This window comes from Oryctolagus cuniculus, chromosome 3, assembly GCF_051225735.1.
Source record: "Oryctolagus cuniculus isolate XC-2025 breed Fujian yellow rabbit chromosome 3, ASM5122573v1, whole genome shotgun sequence".
In the NCBI taxonomy this organism is placed as follows: Eukaryota; Metazoa; Chordata; class Mammalia; order Lagomorpha; family Leporidae; genus Oryctolagus; species Oryctolagus cuniculus.
In genome coordinates, this window is record NC_142869.1 from 7276727 (window position 1) to 7288823 (window position 12097).

Here is a 12097-nt window from a genome sequence, read left to right on the forward strand (position 1 = left end):
GCCTCAATTAATAAAGAACGGTTCCTCTATGTAACTTGTCCTCTGGGCATTTATTTCTTTGGGGGAATTCACAGCAGGAATGGGTGCTCTAGCACAGGATTTAGGTCTCAGAACAGGGTAGGTCCAGGCCATCTACCTCTACCTGATATGACTGCATCGTCTACCCAGTCTCAAAGACAGGGAAGCAGAAATGCCCACTGTAGCCTTCTATTAAACACAGTTCTGAACAAGGCTTTCCTTTCTTTAAAATCACATTTTTTAAATATTGACACAAAACATTATCTCAAAATTGTGGTTGATAGGAAACTGCTGTAAATTTCATCTTCAGTATCGTTTCTGAAGCAAACATTCCTGTCTTCTAGTTGCCCGAATCATCACTCTACACAGGAGAGATCAGGGCAAAGAAGAAACTTAGCTCTGAGGAAGAAGCGCTGCCAGAGAATCCGGGGAAGGTCTCCTGGGTCTCAGCGACCCTAAAGTGCCACAGGGGGATGATCAGCTAAGCCAGCTTTTCTCAAAGGGCAATGCAATTACGTTTTATTCTAGGAGACAGCACAGAGAAACCCACGCCCTGGAAGGGCCTGTCTTGGAAGATCCGCCTCCAGAGAGAACAAAGGGGTGTTCTTGACTCCCAAAGGTGACTTGGAAAGGCCCTAGAAGGAATAGTGATAGACTGAGTCACATCTCAGGAGGGATTAAGGATTCCACATGGATTCTCTTCAGACAACAACCAGGAGACAGAAGTGAAAAGGTCGACTCTAGACGTCAAACCAAAGCTCAGTCAGCAGGGTACTGGCAGAGGCTTGTCTCAGACCACGAAGCTGGAAAAGATCCCTGGCAAACCCTGCTGGGGCAGAGGGCAGGAAATGCACACCATAGCCTCATTAGGTCACGATCATCAGATTCAGAGGCCAAAACTGTTCTGACATTTGCTGGTGATGAAAGATACAGAGCTACTGTATCACTTGGACATGGCCATTTCTATTCTTTGGAGTATGCTAACCAAGCAACCATTAGCCACACACTTCTGAAGCCATTAATACATTTGGTAACAAGGAAAACTTAACTGGGCTGTCCCCAGTCTCTATGCAGACGGAAAGGTGGTTAAAAACGCTGTTGCAAAGGACTGTGAGACTGTCAAAGGGGCCCAGTCTTGGGCCCACCAGCTCTCAGCGGTGAGGAGGACGCAGATCCACGCCATTCTCCTAAGAAAGGACTGTGAGGTCTTAGATGCACGTGTAGACCACTCCCAGGGAAGCTAGTGCTTACCAGGAAGACATGTTTCCTGGAAACAGGGATAAACTCTGCATGCACATGCAACATGCAACATGTGCTCTGGGTAGAATCGTGATAGGAAAACAAAAAGTAACAAAAACACTTTCGGACATAGGCATGAACTGCATTGCTTAATATGCTTGCAAATACAATACAAAGCAAAGAACCTTTCTAGAAGTCTTAGGAAAAGTTTATGGTGTTCCTAAGGTTATGGTTTGTTTCAATAACAATTTCAAAACCTTAAATGGTGCAGAAAGTACTAACATCTTAACTGTAACCAGATTTTATATTATCGTGAGCAAGAGAAGCTGGTTGAAATATCCTAAAAAAAACTATGATTTTTAAAAGAGCAAATTGCAATTTTCCTAAATATCAAGAGGGCAAGAAATGAGAAACAGCCATGTGGTTTCACAAACTCTCTATTTAGAGGCTAGCAGGAAAGAGAAATCCGTACCAGATCCTGGGGGAAGGATTAAGGCCGTTCCCTCAGTCAGGGCTACTAAGAAAGCAGTATAAATAACAGTGGACTAGGAAGAACGTACAAAGAATATGAAAACACCATGCACACGGTGGCCTTACAAAGCTCTCCATGATACTTACTTATTCTAAGAAAGAGGGCAGGGAAGTATGGCAGAGGGCAAATAGAAAGCAGGTCTGGCATCATTTCCCCAAGGGCAGAGTGAACTGTTAGCACCCAACCTAAGCATCAATTCTCCTATCACTTCCATCCACCAATATTTCTCCGCCCTACTATCTGCATCAACCATGAATGAGAGATCAAGCCACCTTATCCCTTCAGTTTGGAGCCCAGGGGAAAAGAGGGTGCTGAGATCTGCCAAATCCAATCGCCAGAGCTTGGTTTCCACTTCTGAACCAAATACTCAATACAATTTGGAAAAAAAAATTTTAAAGACATAAAAATTGTACATATTTATGGGGTACTGTGTGATGTTTTGGTACAGCTAGGCATTGTGTAGCGTCCAATCAGGATAAATACATTTCTTTTCCAAACTTAACATTTCTTCATAGTGAAGACATCTAAAATCCTATCTTCTAGTTTGCTTGTTTATAGAGAAATACACACAGTACACTGAAACATCCTGCTATGCAATGGAAGCCCAGAACTTCTTACTTCTATCTAGCTATAACCCAGTACCCACTAATCACCTCTTCCCCTCGATTCATCGTAAAGTGAGGCTCTGCCTGACTTCCTCCTGTAGACATCTCTCTTCCTTGGTGGTCTTGCTGATGAAGGATTTGGCTATTTAGAGTCTTGGTTATTTCCCTCTCTTCTTGAAAAGACACAACTCACAGTCCTAATACTGTTATAAGAACACATACGTACTTTAATAAGAGTCATGGTATTCAACAACCTTGAAAGAAAAAAAGAAGAAATATCAGAAGAATGAGATTTCAAAGAATAGCGTCCACATGACATTGGTGAGCCCTGAACAGCGAAACTACCAGTTACCTACATACGTCATGACAAAGAGAGGCCTGGGGGCACAGGTCAGGGTAGGTAGCACCACCTGACAGGAAACAGCGGCCTCATCACTCAAAAAAATGTCAAAGTTGGAAAGTCATTCCAAATGAGAGTTACTTGGCACCAAAAAGGTCAAGTGCTTTCAGAAGAGGCTCTCCAGCCCAGGTCACTACGCGCGATATTCCAGGTTTTGATTTCCATCCATTGTTCCTAGCTTGTAACGCCTTCTCCAAGGCACGTCACAGGAAGTCTAATCCCCTCCCTTAGAGCTGCTAAGCATGAAGGAATTCTCGGACCTACCTGTCTGACAGTGGATGATAAGACCCCCATTTCAGAAGGGGCCCTGCCCATATGGGTGAGGAAGGAAGGCTGAAGAATCCCAACCAACAGGCCTTGCTGAATTTCCCCACCCCATCTACCAGCACTTGATCGTGGCCATTTTGTCCAGTCACATTTCAACACTTCAGTCACGCCTATGTGATGAAGTCTAAGAAATCCAGAAGGACAGGATTTGGAGAGCTCGCAGACAGCTGAACACGTGGAGACCCTGCAGGGGGTGTGCCTCAGAGGGCATGGGGGCTCTGCACCCTCCCCACCCCACACTCTGTGCATCTCCTCATCTCTGTCCTTTGGAGTACAACTACCTTCATAATAAACTGGCAAAGGTGTTTCCCAGGGTTCTGTGAACTGCTTGAGCAAATTAACTGACCCAAGAAGGAGGTCACGGAAACCAGTCTATGGCCGCTGGATGGCAAACAGGTAAAACTGCCTGGGCCTTGCAACTGGTTTGGGGGAGGGGGCAGGCTTGAGGACCGAGCCCTCACCTGGGGGCCACGACGCCGACTCCAGGTAGCCAGCGCCAGAACGGACTCGCAGCAGAGGACGCCCCGCTGGGGTCCACCACAGCGCTGCTTGCTTGCCTGCCTGCCTGCCTGCTGGTGGGAAGAAAACCCAGCTTGGAGGCCATGGAAGTCTTCTGTGTTGATGGTTGTGACGTGAGAGTGGAGTCTGCTTTCTGCTTCAGACTCTCCCATCCGCAGGGGAGGCAAACGGGGTGATCCGTCTCCAGGTTCCTGCAGGAGAGTGAGGTGTGCTCGCCAGCCCTGAAACAGGTTGTCTGCTCAACATCCTCCCTGAGTAATCGTCTGGCATTTCTTCGAGTCTTTCATGAAGACTGTGCCAGAAACTCCTTCCTGATAGCAAGCTCATTACCTAGTCAGCCCGGCCAGGATGGCCTGCTTCATCTTTTCCATTTCATAGACTCATAAAACTCAACTTGCTGGAAAACACACTCCTTACACCCACAACTCTTAGCAACCTAGACGCTCAAATGCCCTGAGTGTCAATGTTCCCTTCCCTAATGGTCCCCAGAGCACAGAGTGGGCAGGGCCCTGGGACACAGCTCTCAGAGCACACGGTCAGGCAGGGCCCTGGGACACAGCTCTCAGAGAACACGGTCAGGCAGGGCCCTGGGACACAGCTCTCAGAGAACACGGTCAGGCAGGGCCCTGGGACACAGCTCTCAGAGAACACGGTCAGGCAGGGCCCTGGGACACAGCTCTCAGAGCGCATGGTCAGGCAGGGCCCTGGGACACAGCTCTCAGAGAACACGGTCAGGCAGGGCCCTGGGACACAGCTCTCAGAGAACACGGTCAGGCAGGGCCCTCAGACACAGCTCTCAGAGAACACGGTCAGGCAGGGCCCTCAGACACAGCTCTCAGAGCACACAGTCGGGCAGGGCCCTGGGACACAGCTCTCAGAGCACACGGTCGGGCAGGGCCCTGGGACACAGCTCTCAGAGCACACGGTCGGGCAGGGCCCTGGGACACAGCTCTCAGAGCACACGGTCGGGCAGGGCCCTGGGACACAGCTCTCAGAGAACACGGTCAGGCAGGGCCCTGGGACACAGCTCTCAGAGAACACGGTCAGGCAGGGCCCTCAGACACAGCTCTCAGAGCACACAGTCGGGCAGGGCCCTGGGACACAGCTCTCAGAGCACACGGTCGGGCAGGGCCCTGGGACACAGCTCTCAGAGCACACGGTCGGGCAGGGCCCTGGGACACAGCTCTCAGAGCACAGAGTGGGCAGGGCCCTGGGACACAGCTCTCAGAGCACACGGTCGGGCAGGGCCCTGGGACACAGCTCTCAGAGCACACGGTCGGGCAGGGCCCTGGGACACAGCTCTCAGAGCGCACGGTCGGGCAGGGCCCTGGGACACAGCTCTCAGAGCGCACGGTCGGGCAGGGCCCTGGGACACAGCTCGTGGCTGCTATGTCTCTGCTTTTTTTCTGCATCCAGAGGACTCATGGCTTATATTTTGATCAGAGAAAATGAAAAAGACTTTTATAAAGGCTTAGAATCCAAATACTTTCTACAGATAACTCACAAAGTTCAAGGTGACCTACACTCACCATCAATGACAGAAGTACTTTTAGAACATACTGAATTACAGCAAAACAGAGGATAAAATAAAGGTCTTTTGGCCGGCGCCGCGGCTCACTAGGCTAATCCTCCGCCTTGCGGCGCCGGCACACCAGGTTCTAGTCCCGGTCGGGGTGCCAGATTCTGTCCCGGTTGCCCCTCTTCCAGGCCAGCCCTCTGCTGTGGCCAGGGAGTGCAGTGGAGGATGGCCCAAGTGCTTGGGCCCTGCACCCCATGGGAGACCAGAAGCACCTGGCTCCTGCCATCGGATCAGCGCAGTGCGCCGGCCGCAGCGTGCCGGCCGCGGCGGCCATTGCAGGGTGAACCAACAGCAAGGGAAAACCTTTTTCTCTGTCTCTCTCTCTCACTGTCCACTCTGCCTGTCAAAAAAAAAAAAAAAAAAGGTCTTTTCATAAGGGTTTTAAAGAGTGGTCTAATTCTGCTCACGTCACCCAGAGGTCCCAGGAGATTTTGAGGTTCACAGTCAACACAACTGGCCCAGTGGGGAGGTGGCAGCAGTGACCATGGCTCACACCATCCAGCGGCACCTCTTCTGTTTCTTCTCATAGCCATAGCAAGAAGCCTGTCAAAGATTCTCCCCCTTTTCTAAAAACTGTCACAGCTCAGAATTTGGGCACAATTGTACTGATTCTGTACTGCAGAGAGTGACTTCCAATACTTAAAAGACAATCAGGTACTAAAACAGCAGAACTGGACTCACCTTCTCCATGCACACACACGGAGAGCTTCTTGACACCATCCAGCAGCGTATTTTGTGTGTTGCCGTGACCATCTTCCGAGTCGCTGTCACCAAGATGGGCCTCTATGATGACATCAGGGCCGTCACTGCAGTCTTTGAGGGACTGCTGCGGAAGGTGGTGCCCACAGAGCTCCTCGGCAAGGTCTGCCTCGTACGCACCTTCTGCTTCTTTGTCGCTGCTTTCTGGTTTAATCACCTGGATGAAACAGAAAAGCGCTGCTCAATCGGCGGGGCGCGTGGAGGAAAGAGCAGATTCTGTTTCCTAAGGAAAAACTGGACCCTCAGAAGCCAGTGACACTGGACACTCACCACATGTCTGAGAAAGGATTTATTTTCCAGATGCAAACTAACCTATGGAGGTAATCAAGCCAGCAACGCCAGGCTGGCACTCGGCTTTCCCATCCTTCTGATCTACATTTCACCTCCTCTCGCCCAAAGGCCCTGAATACCAGAAGTTCCAAGCTTCCTAAGGGTCCATCAAGCAGGAGCAATTAGTAGGTTAGGGAATCAAAGAGCTCAGCAAAGAATGTCACGGTGCTCCCAAGAGAAATCACAAGACTGCACGATGAAAAGGAAAAAGAAAACTAAGTGTAAGAGTTTATAAAATGTTCTCATAATTCTTCTTTTTGAGGCCTGAAATTAAGCTCACAGATTGCTGTACATTACCCTCGCAGTAAGCATGAAGCAGATAGGAGAAAAGAACCCAGAAATCCATCTGTGGAGTAAGTGTGTCTTGTGACACTCACATGGCCTCTCTCTTTGCTATCTACAAGCACTATATTAAAATATACCAGGTGGGGCCGGCGCCTCGGCTCACTAGGCTAATCCTCTGCCTGCGGGGCCGGCACACCGGGTTCTAGTCCCGGTCGGGGCGCCGTATTCTGTCCCGGCTGCCCCTCTTCCAGGCCAGCTCTCTGCTGTGGCCCAGGAAGGATGGCCCAAGTGCTTGGACCCTGCACCCACATGGGAGACCAGGAGGAAGCACCTGGCTCCTGATTTCAGATCGGCGCAGCACGCTGGCCGTAGTGGCCATTTGGGGAGTGAACCAACGGAAGGAAGACCTTTCTCTCTGTCTCTCTCTTTCACTGTCTAACTCTGCCTGTCAAAAAAATATATATACCAGGTGGTAGGCCGGCGCTGTGACGCAGCACGTTAGACTGCCATCTGCAGTGCTGAAGTCCCATATGGGTGCCAGTTCAAGCTTTGGCTGCTCCACTTCCAATCCCGTTCCCTGCTAATGCACCTGAGAAGAGTAGAAGATGGCCCCAGTTCTTGGGCTCTGCATCCACGTGGAGACCTGGAAGAAGCTGCAGGCTCCTGGTTTTGTCCTGGCCCAGCCCTAGCCATTGTGGCCATCTGGAGAGTGAACTAGTAGATGGAAGATCGCTCTCTCTCTCTGTCTCTCCCTCTCTCTGTAACTCCACCTTTCAAATAAGTAAATCTCTCTCTCTCTCTCTCTCTCTCTCTCTCACACACACACACACACACACACGCATACACACGCATTCCAGGCAGAGTTGAGTAACTGAAAAAAAACCATAGCCCTCTATGTAAATCTGCTGATTCACATTAGCAAGAAGGACGTCAGCAGGTTCTGTAGGTCCCAGCAGGTTCTGTAGGTCCTAGATGTTACTTGGAACATCACATCCTTTTTTTTTTTTAAAGAGTTTTTATTTAGTTTAAAAGTTTTGATTTTTTTTTTATCTTTTATTTAATGAATATAAATTTCCAAAGTACGACTCATGGGTTACAATGGCTTCCCCTCCCATACCGTCCCTCCCACCCACAACCCTCCCCTTTCCCACTCCCTCTCCCCTTCCATTCACATCAAGATTCATTTTCGATTATCTTAATATACAGAAGATCAGCTTAGTATACATTAAGTAAGGATTTCAACAGTTTGCTCCCACACAGAAACATAAAGTGAAAAATAATAGATGATTTTTTTAAATGATGATGAAATCAGATCAGACCTATTGTCATGTTTAATCCCAGTGAGAGTCAAGTTGGGAATTGATAATTTCTTTTCTTTTTTTTTTTTTTTTTTTACAGAAGATCAGTTTAGTGTACATTAAGTAAAGATTTCAATCGTTTGCACCCCCATAGAAACCCAAAGTGAAATATACTGTTTGAGTACTCGTTATAGCATTAAGCCTCAGTGTACAGCACATTAAGGACAGAGATCCTACATGAGGAGTAAGTGCACAGTGACTCCTGTTGTTGACTTTACCAATTGACACTCCTGTTTATGGCATCAGTAATCTCCCTATGCACCAGTCATGAGTTTCCAAGGCTATGGAAGCCCCTTGAGTTCTCCGACTCTTATCTTGTTTAGACACGGTCATAGTCAAAGTGGAGGTTCTCTCCTCCCTTCAGAGAAAAGCACCTCCCTCTTTGAAGACCTGTTCTTTCCACTGGGATCTCACTCACAGAGATCTTTTTGCCAGAGTGTCTTGGCTTTCCATGCCTGAAATACTCTCATGGGCTTTTCAGCCAGATCCGAGTGCCTTTAGGGCTGATTCTGAGACCAGAGTGCTATTTAGGACATCCGCCATTCTATGAGTCTGCTGAGTATCTCACTTCCCATGTTGGATCACTCTCCCCTTTATTTATTCTATCGGTTAGTGTTAGCAGATACTAGACTTGTTTATGTGCTCCCTTTGACTCTTAGTCCTTTCATTATGATCAATTGTGAACTGAAATTGATCACTTGGAATAGTGAGATGGCATTGGCACATGCCACCTTGATGGGATTGAATTGGAATCCCCTGGTATGTTTCCAACTCTACCAATTGGGGCAAGTCAGCCCGAGCATGCCCCAAATTATACATCTCTTCCCTCTCTTATTCCCACTCTTATGTTTAACAGGGATCACATTTCAGTTAATTTTCAACACTTAAGAATAACTGTGTGATAATTACAGAATTAAACCAGTCATATTAAGTAGAACAGACAAAAAAATAATACTATGAGGGATAATGTATTAAGTTGTCCATTAGCAGTCAGGGCTATGCTGATCAAGTCACCATTTCTCATAGTGTCCATTTCACTTCAGGAGGTTTCCTTTTTGGTGTTCAGTCAGTTGTCACCGATCAGGGAGAACATATGGTATTTGTCCCTTTGGGACTGGCTTACTTCACTCAGCATGATGTGTTCCAGATTCCTCCATTTTGTTGCAAATGACTGGATTTCGTTGTTTCTTACTGCGGTATAGTATTCTAAAGAGTACATATCCCATAATTTCTTTATCCAGTCTACCACTGATGGGCATTTAGGTTGGTTCCAGGTCTTGGCTATTGCGAATTGTGCTGCAATAAACATTAGGGTGCAGACCGCTTTTTTGTTTATCAATTTAAACTCCTTTGGGTAAATTCCAAGGAGTGGGATGGCTGGGTCGAACGGTAGGGTTATATTCAGGTTTCTGAGGAATCTCCAGACTGATTTCCATAGTGGCTTGACCAGTTTGCATTCCCACCAACAGTGGGTTAGTGTCCCTTTTTCCCCACATCCTCACCAGCATCTGTTGTTGGTAGATTTCTGTATGTGAGCCATTCTAACCGGGGTGAGGTGAAACCTCATTGTGGTTTTGATTTGCATTTCCCTGATTGCTAGTGACCTTGAACATTTTTTCATGTGCCTGTTGGCCATTTGGATTTCCTCTTTTGAAAAATGTCTATTGAGGTCCTTGGCCCATCTCTTAAGTGGGTTGTTGGTTTTGTTTTTGTGGAGTTTCTTGATCTCTTTGTAGATTCTGGTTATTAACCCTTTATCTGTTGCATAGTTTGCAAATATTTTAAGATTTGTTATTTATTTGAAAGACAGAGTTATAAAGAAAGGCAGAGACAGGGAGAGGTCTTCCATCCACTGGTTAACTCCCTAGATGGCCACAATGGCCAGAGCTGCGCCGATCCGAAGCCAGGAGCCAGGAGCCTCCTCCAGGTCTTCCCATGCGGGTGCAGGGGCTCAAGGACTTGGGCCATCCTCCACTGCCTTCCCAGGCCACAGCAGAGAGCTGGATCGGAAGAGGAGCAGCTGGGACTAGAACCGGCGCCCACATGGGATGCTGGCACTTCAGGCCAGGGCTTTAACCCGCTGAGCCACAGCGCCACTCCCCCCTTTTAAGGTTTATTTTATTTAATTGAAATGTAGAGTTACAGACAAAGTGAGTGAGAGACAGAGAGATCTTCCATCTTCCACAATGGCCAGGGCTGGGCCAAGCCAAAGCCAGGAGCCAGGAGCTTCACTTGGGTTTACCACATGGGTGCTGGTGCCCAAGCACTTGGGCCATACTCTGCAGCTTTCCAAGGCACATTAACAGAGAGCGGGAGCAGAAGTGGAGCAGCTGGGACTTGAACCAGCACCCATATGGGTTGCCAGTGTGGCAGGTGGTGGCTTAACCCATTATGCAACATTGCTGGCCCCCATCACAACCTTTTAAGAATCTATTTCCAAACAATGGAAGACAGCCCAAGTGCTTGGGCCCTTGCACCCATGTGGGAGACCTGGAAGAAGCTCCTGGCTCTTGGCTTCAGATCAGCCCAGCTGTGGCCCTTTGGGGAGTTAACCAGCAAGTGGAAGATCAACCTCTTTGTCTCTCCCTCTCTCTGTCTATAACTACCTCCCAAAGAAATAAATAAAATCTTTTAAAAATAAAAGATTTCTAGATGAAAAAATCTATGCCAAATTTAAACATACAATTAAAATTAAAATGATCATGTAATTGTATATATATTAAAAATTATTTTGGGGGCCAGTGCTGTGGCATAGCAAGTAAAGCTGCTGCCTGCAGTGCAGGCATCCCATATGAGTAATGGTTTGAGACCCGGCTGCTCTACTTCCCATCCAGCTCTCTGCTATGGCCTAGGAAAGCAACAGAAGATGGCCCAAGTCCTTGGGCCCCTGCACCTGCAAGAGACCCAGAAGAAGCTCCTAGATTCGGACTGGCCCCATTGTGGCCATTGCAGCCGCTTGGGGAGTGAACCAGTAGATGGAAGATCTTTCTCTCTCTCTCTCTCTCTCTCTCTCTCTCTGCCTCTGCCTCTGCCTGCCTCTCTGTAACTCTGCCTTTCAAATAAATAAATCTTTAAAAAAATATGGTTTAAGGTACATTTCTTCCACTATTCCAGAACAAACGTGGGAAGGCCCTCCTTGAGCAAGTACCCTATGTAGCCTCCATGGCAGCTGGAAGACAGATGGTGAACAACCCACTCATTCAGCACAGCATCGAAAAGGATCTTCCATGGTGCCAGGCACTGTTCTAGGGCCCAAAGATGTGGCAGTGAACATAATCAAAAGTCGATAGTGATAAGGACAACTGAAAGTAAGTAGAGTGGAGACGCTGGTTAAGAAGAAGAGAGAACAATGGAATGAGGCCAGTTTATCAGTAGGACGGTTAAGTGATGCTTCTCAGGGGAAGCAGTGTGTGAACAGACACCTAAATGAATGAATGGGCTTCTCCAGCAGCTTCTCCATGTACTCACAGCTGACAGACTGAATGTCTTTCTAAGTTTGACCTAGAGGTTTCAAACTGAATGCCTATATTCAACAAAACAGCTTATTATTTTAATTAAATCACACTCAAAGATCACAGTTAATGAAAGATCGTCAACTTATACAAGGCACAAAAACTTATTAAAATAATTCTTTTTGTGGCCAGCACTGTGGTGCAGCAGGTAAAGCTGCCGCCTGCAGTGCCGGCATCCCATATGCTCCACTTCTGATTCAGCTCTCTGCTATGGCCTGGGAAAGCAGTGGAATATGGCCCAAGTCCTTGGGCCCCTGTACCTGCATGGGAGACCTGGAAGAAGCTCCTGGCTCCTGGTTTCGGATCGGCACAGCTCCAACCATTGTGGCCAAGTGGGGAGTGAACCAGCAGATCAAAGACACCTCTCTCTCTCTCTCTCTCTCTCTGCCTCTCCTCTCTGTGTAACTCTTTCAAATAAATAAATAAATCTTAAAAAATAAATAAATAGCTCTTTCCCAAAGTGTCTTAATGTCATAGGTTCCAATTAACATAACCATTCCTACACACCCACTCAAAATACTCACTCAGACACCCATTTAGAATACCTACTCAGAAACCAAAGTAAAATGTTACAGCAAAATTCACAATCAGAACTACTCAATAATATATCCCCAAATTTTTTAAAAAACTGACT

At 47.6% G+C, this 12097-nt stretch overlaps 1 protein-coding gene across 13 annotated transcripts in view; it reads right to left on the reverse strand.

Annotated features, from left to right (window-relative positions):
- Nucleotides 1-12097, reverse strand: part of DIS3L2 (DIS3 like 3'-5' exoribonuclease 2) — a 385610-nt gene that overhangs the window by 251758 nt on the left and 121755 nt on the right. For all 13 annotated transcript variants that reach the window (XM_070070055.2, XM_089329724.1, XM_089329727.1 and 10 more), the window contains one exon: nt 5901-6135. In XM_070070055.2, coding sequence (XP_069926156.1) covers nt 5901-6135 — 235 coding nt within the window. The remainder of the gene's footprint in view (nt 1-5900; nt 6136-12097) is intronic.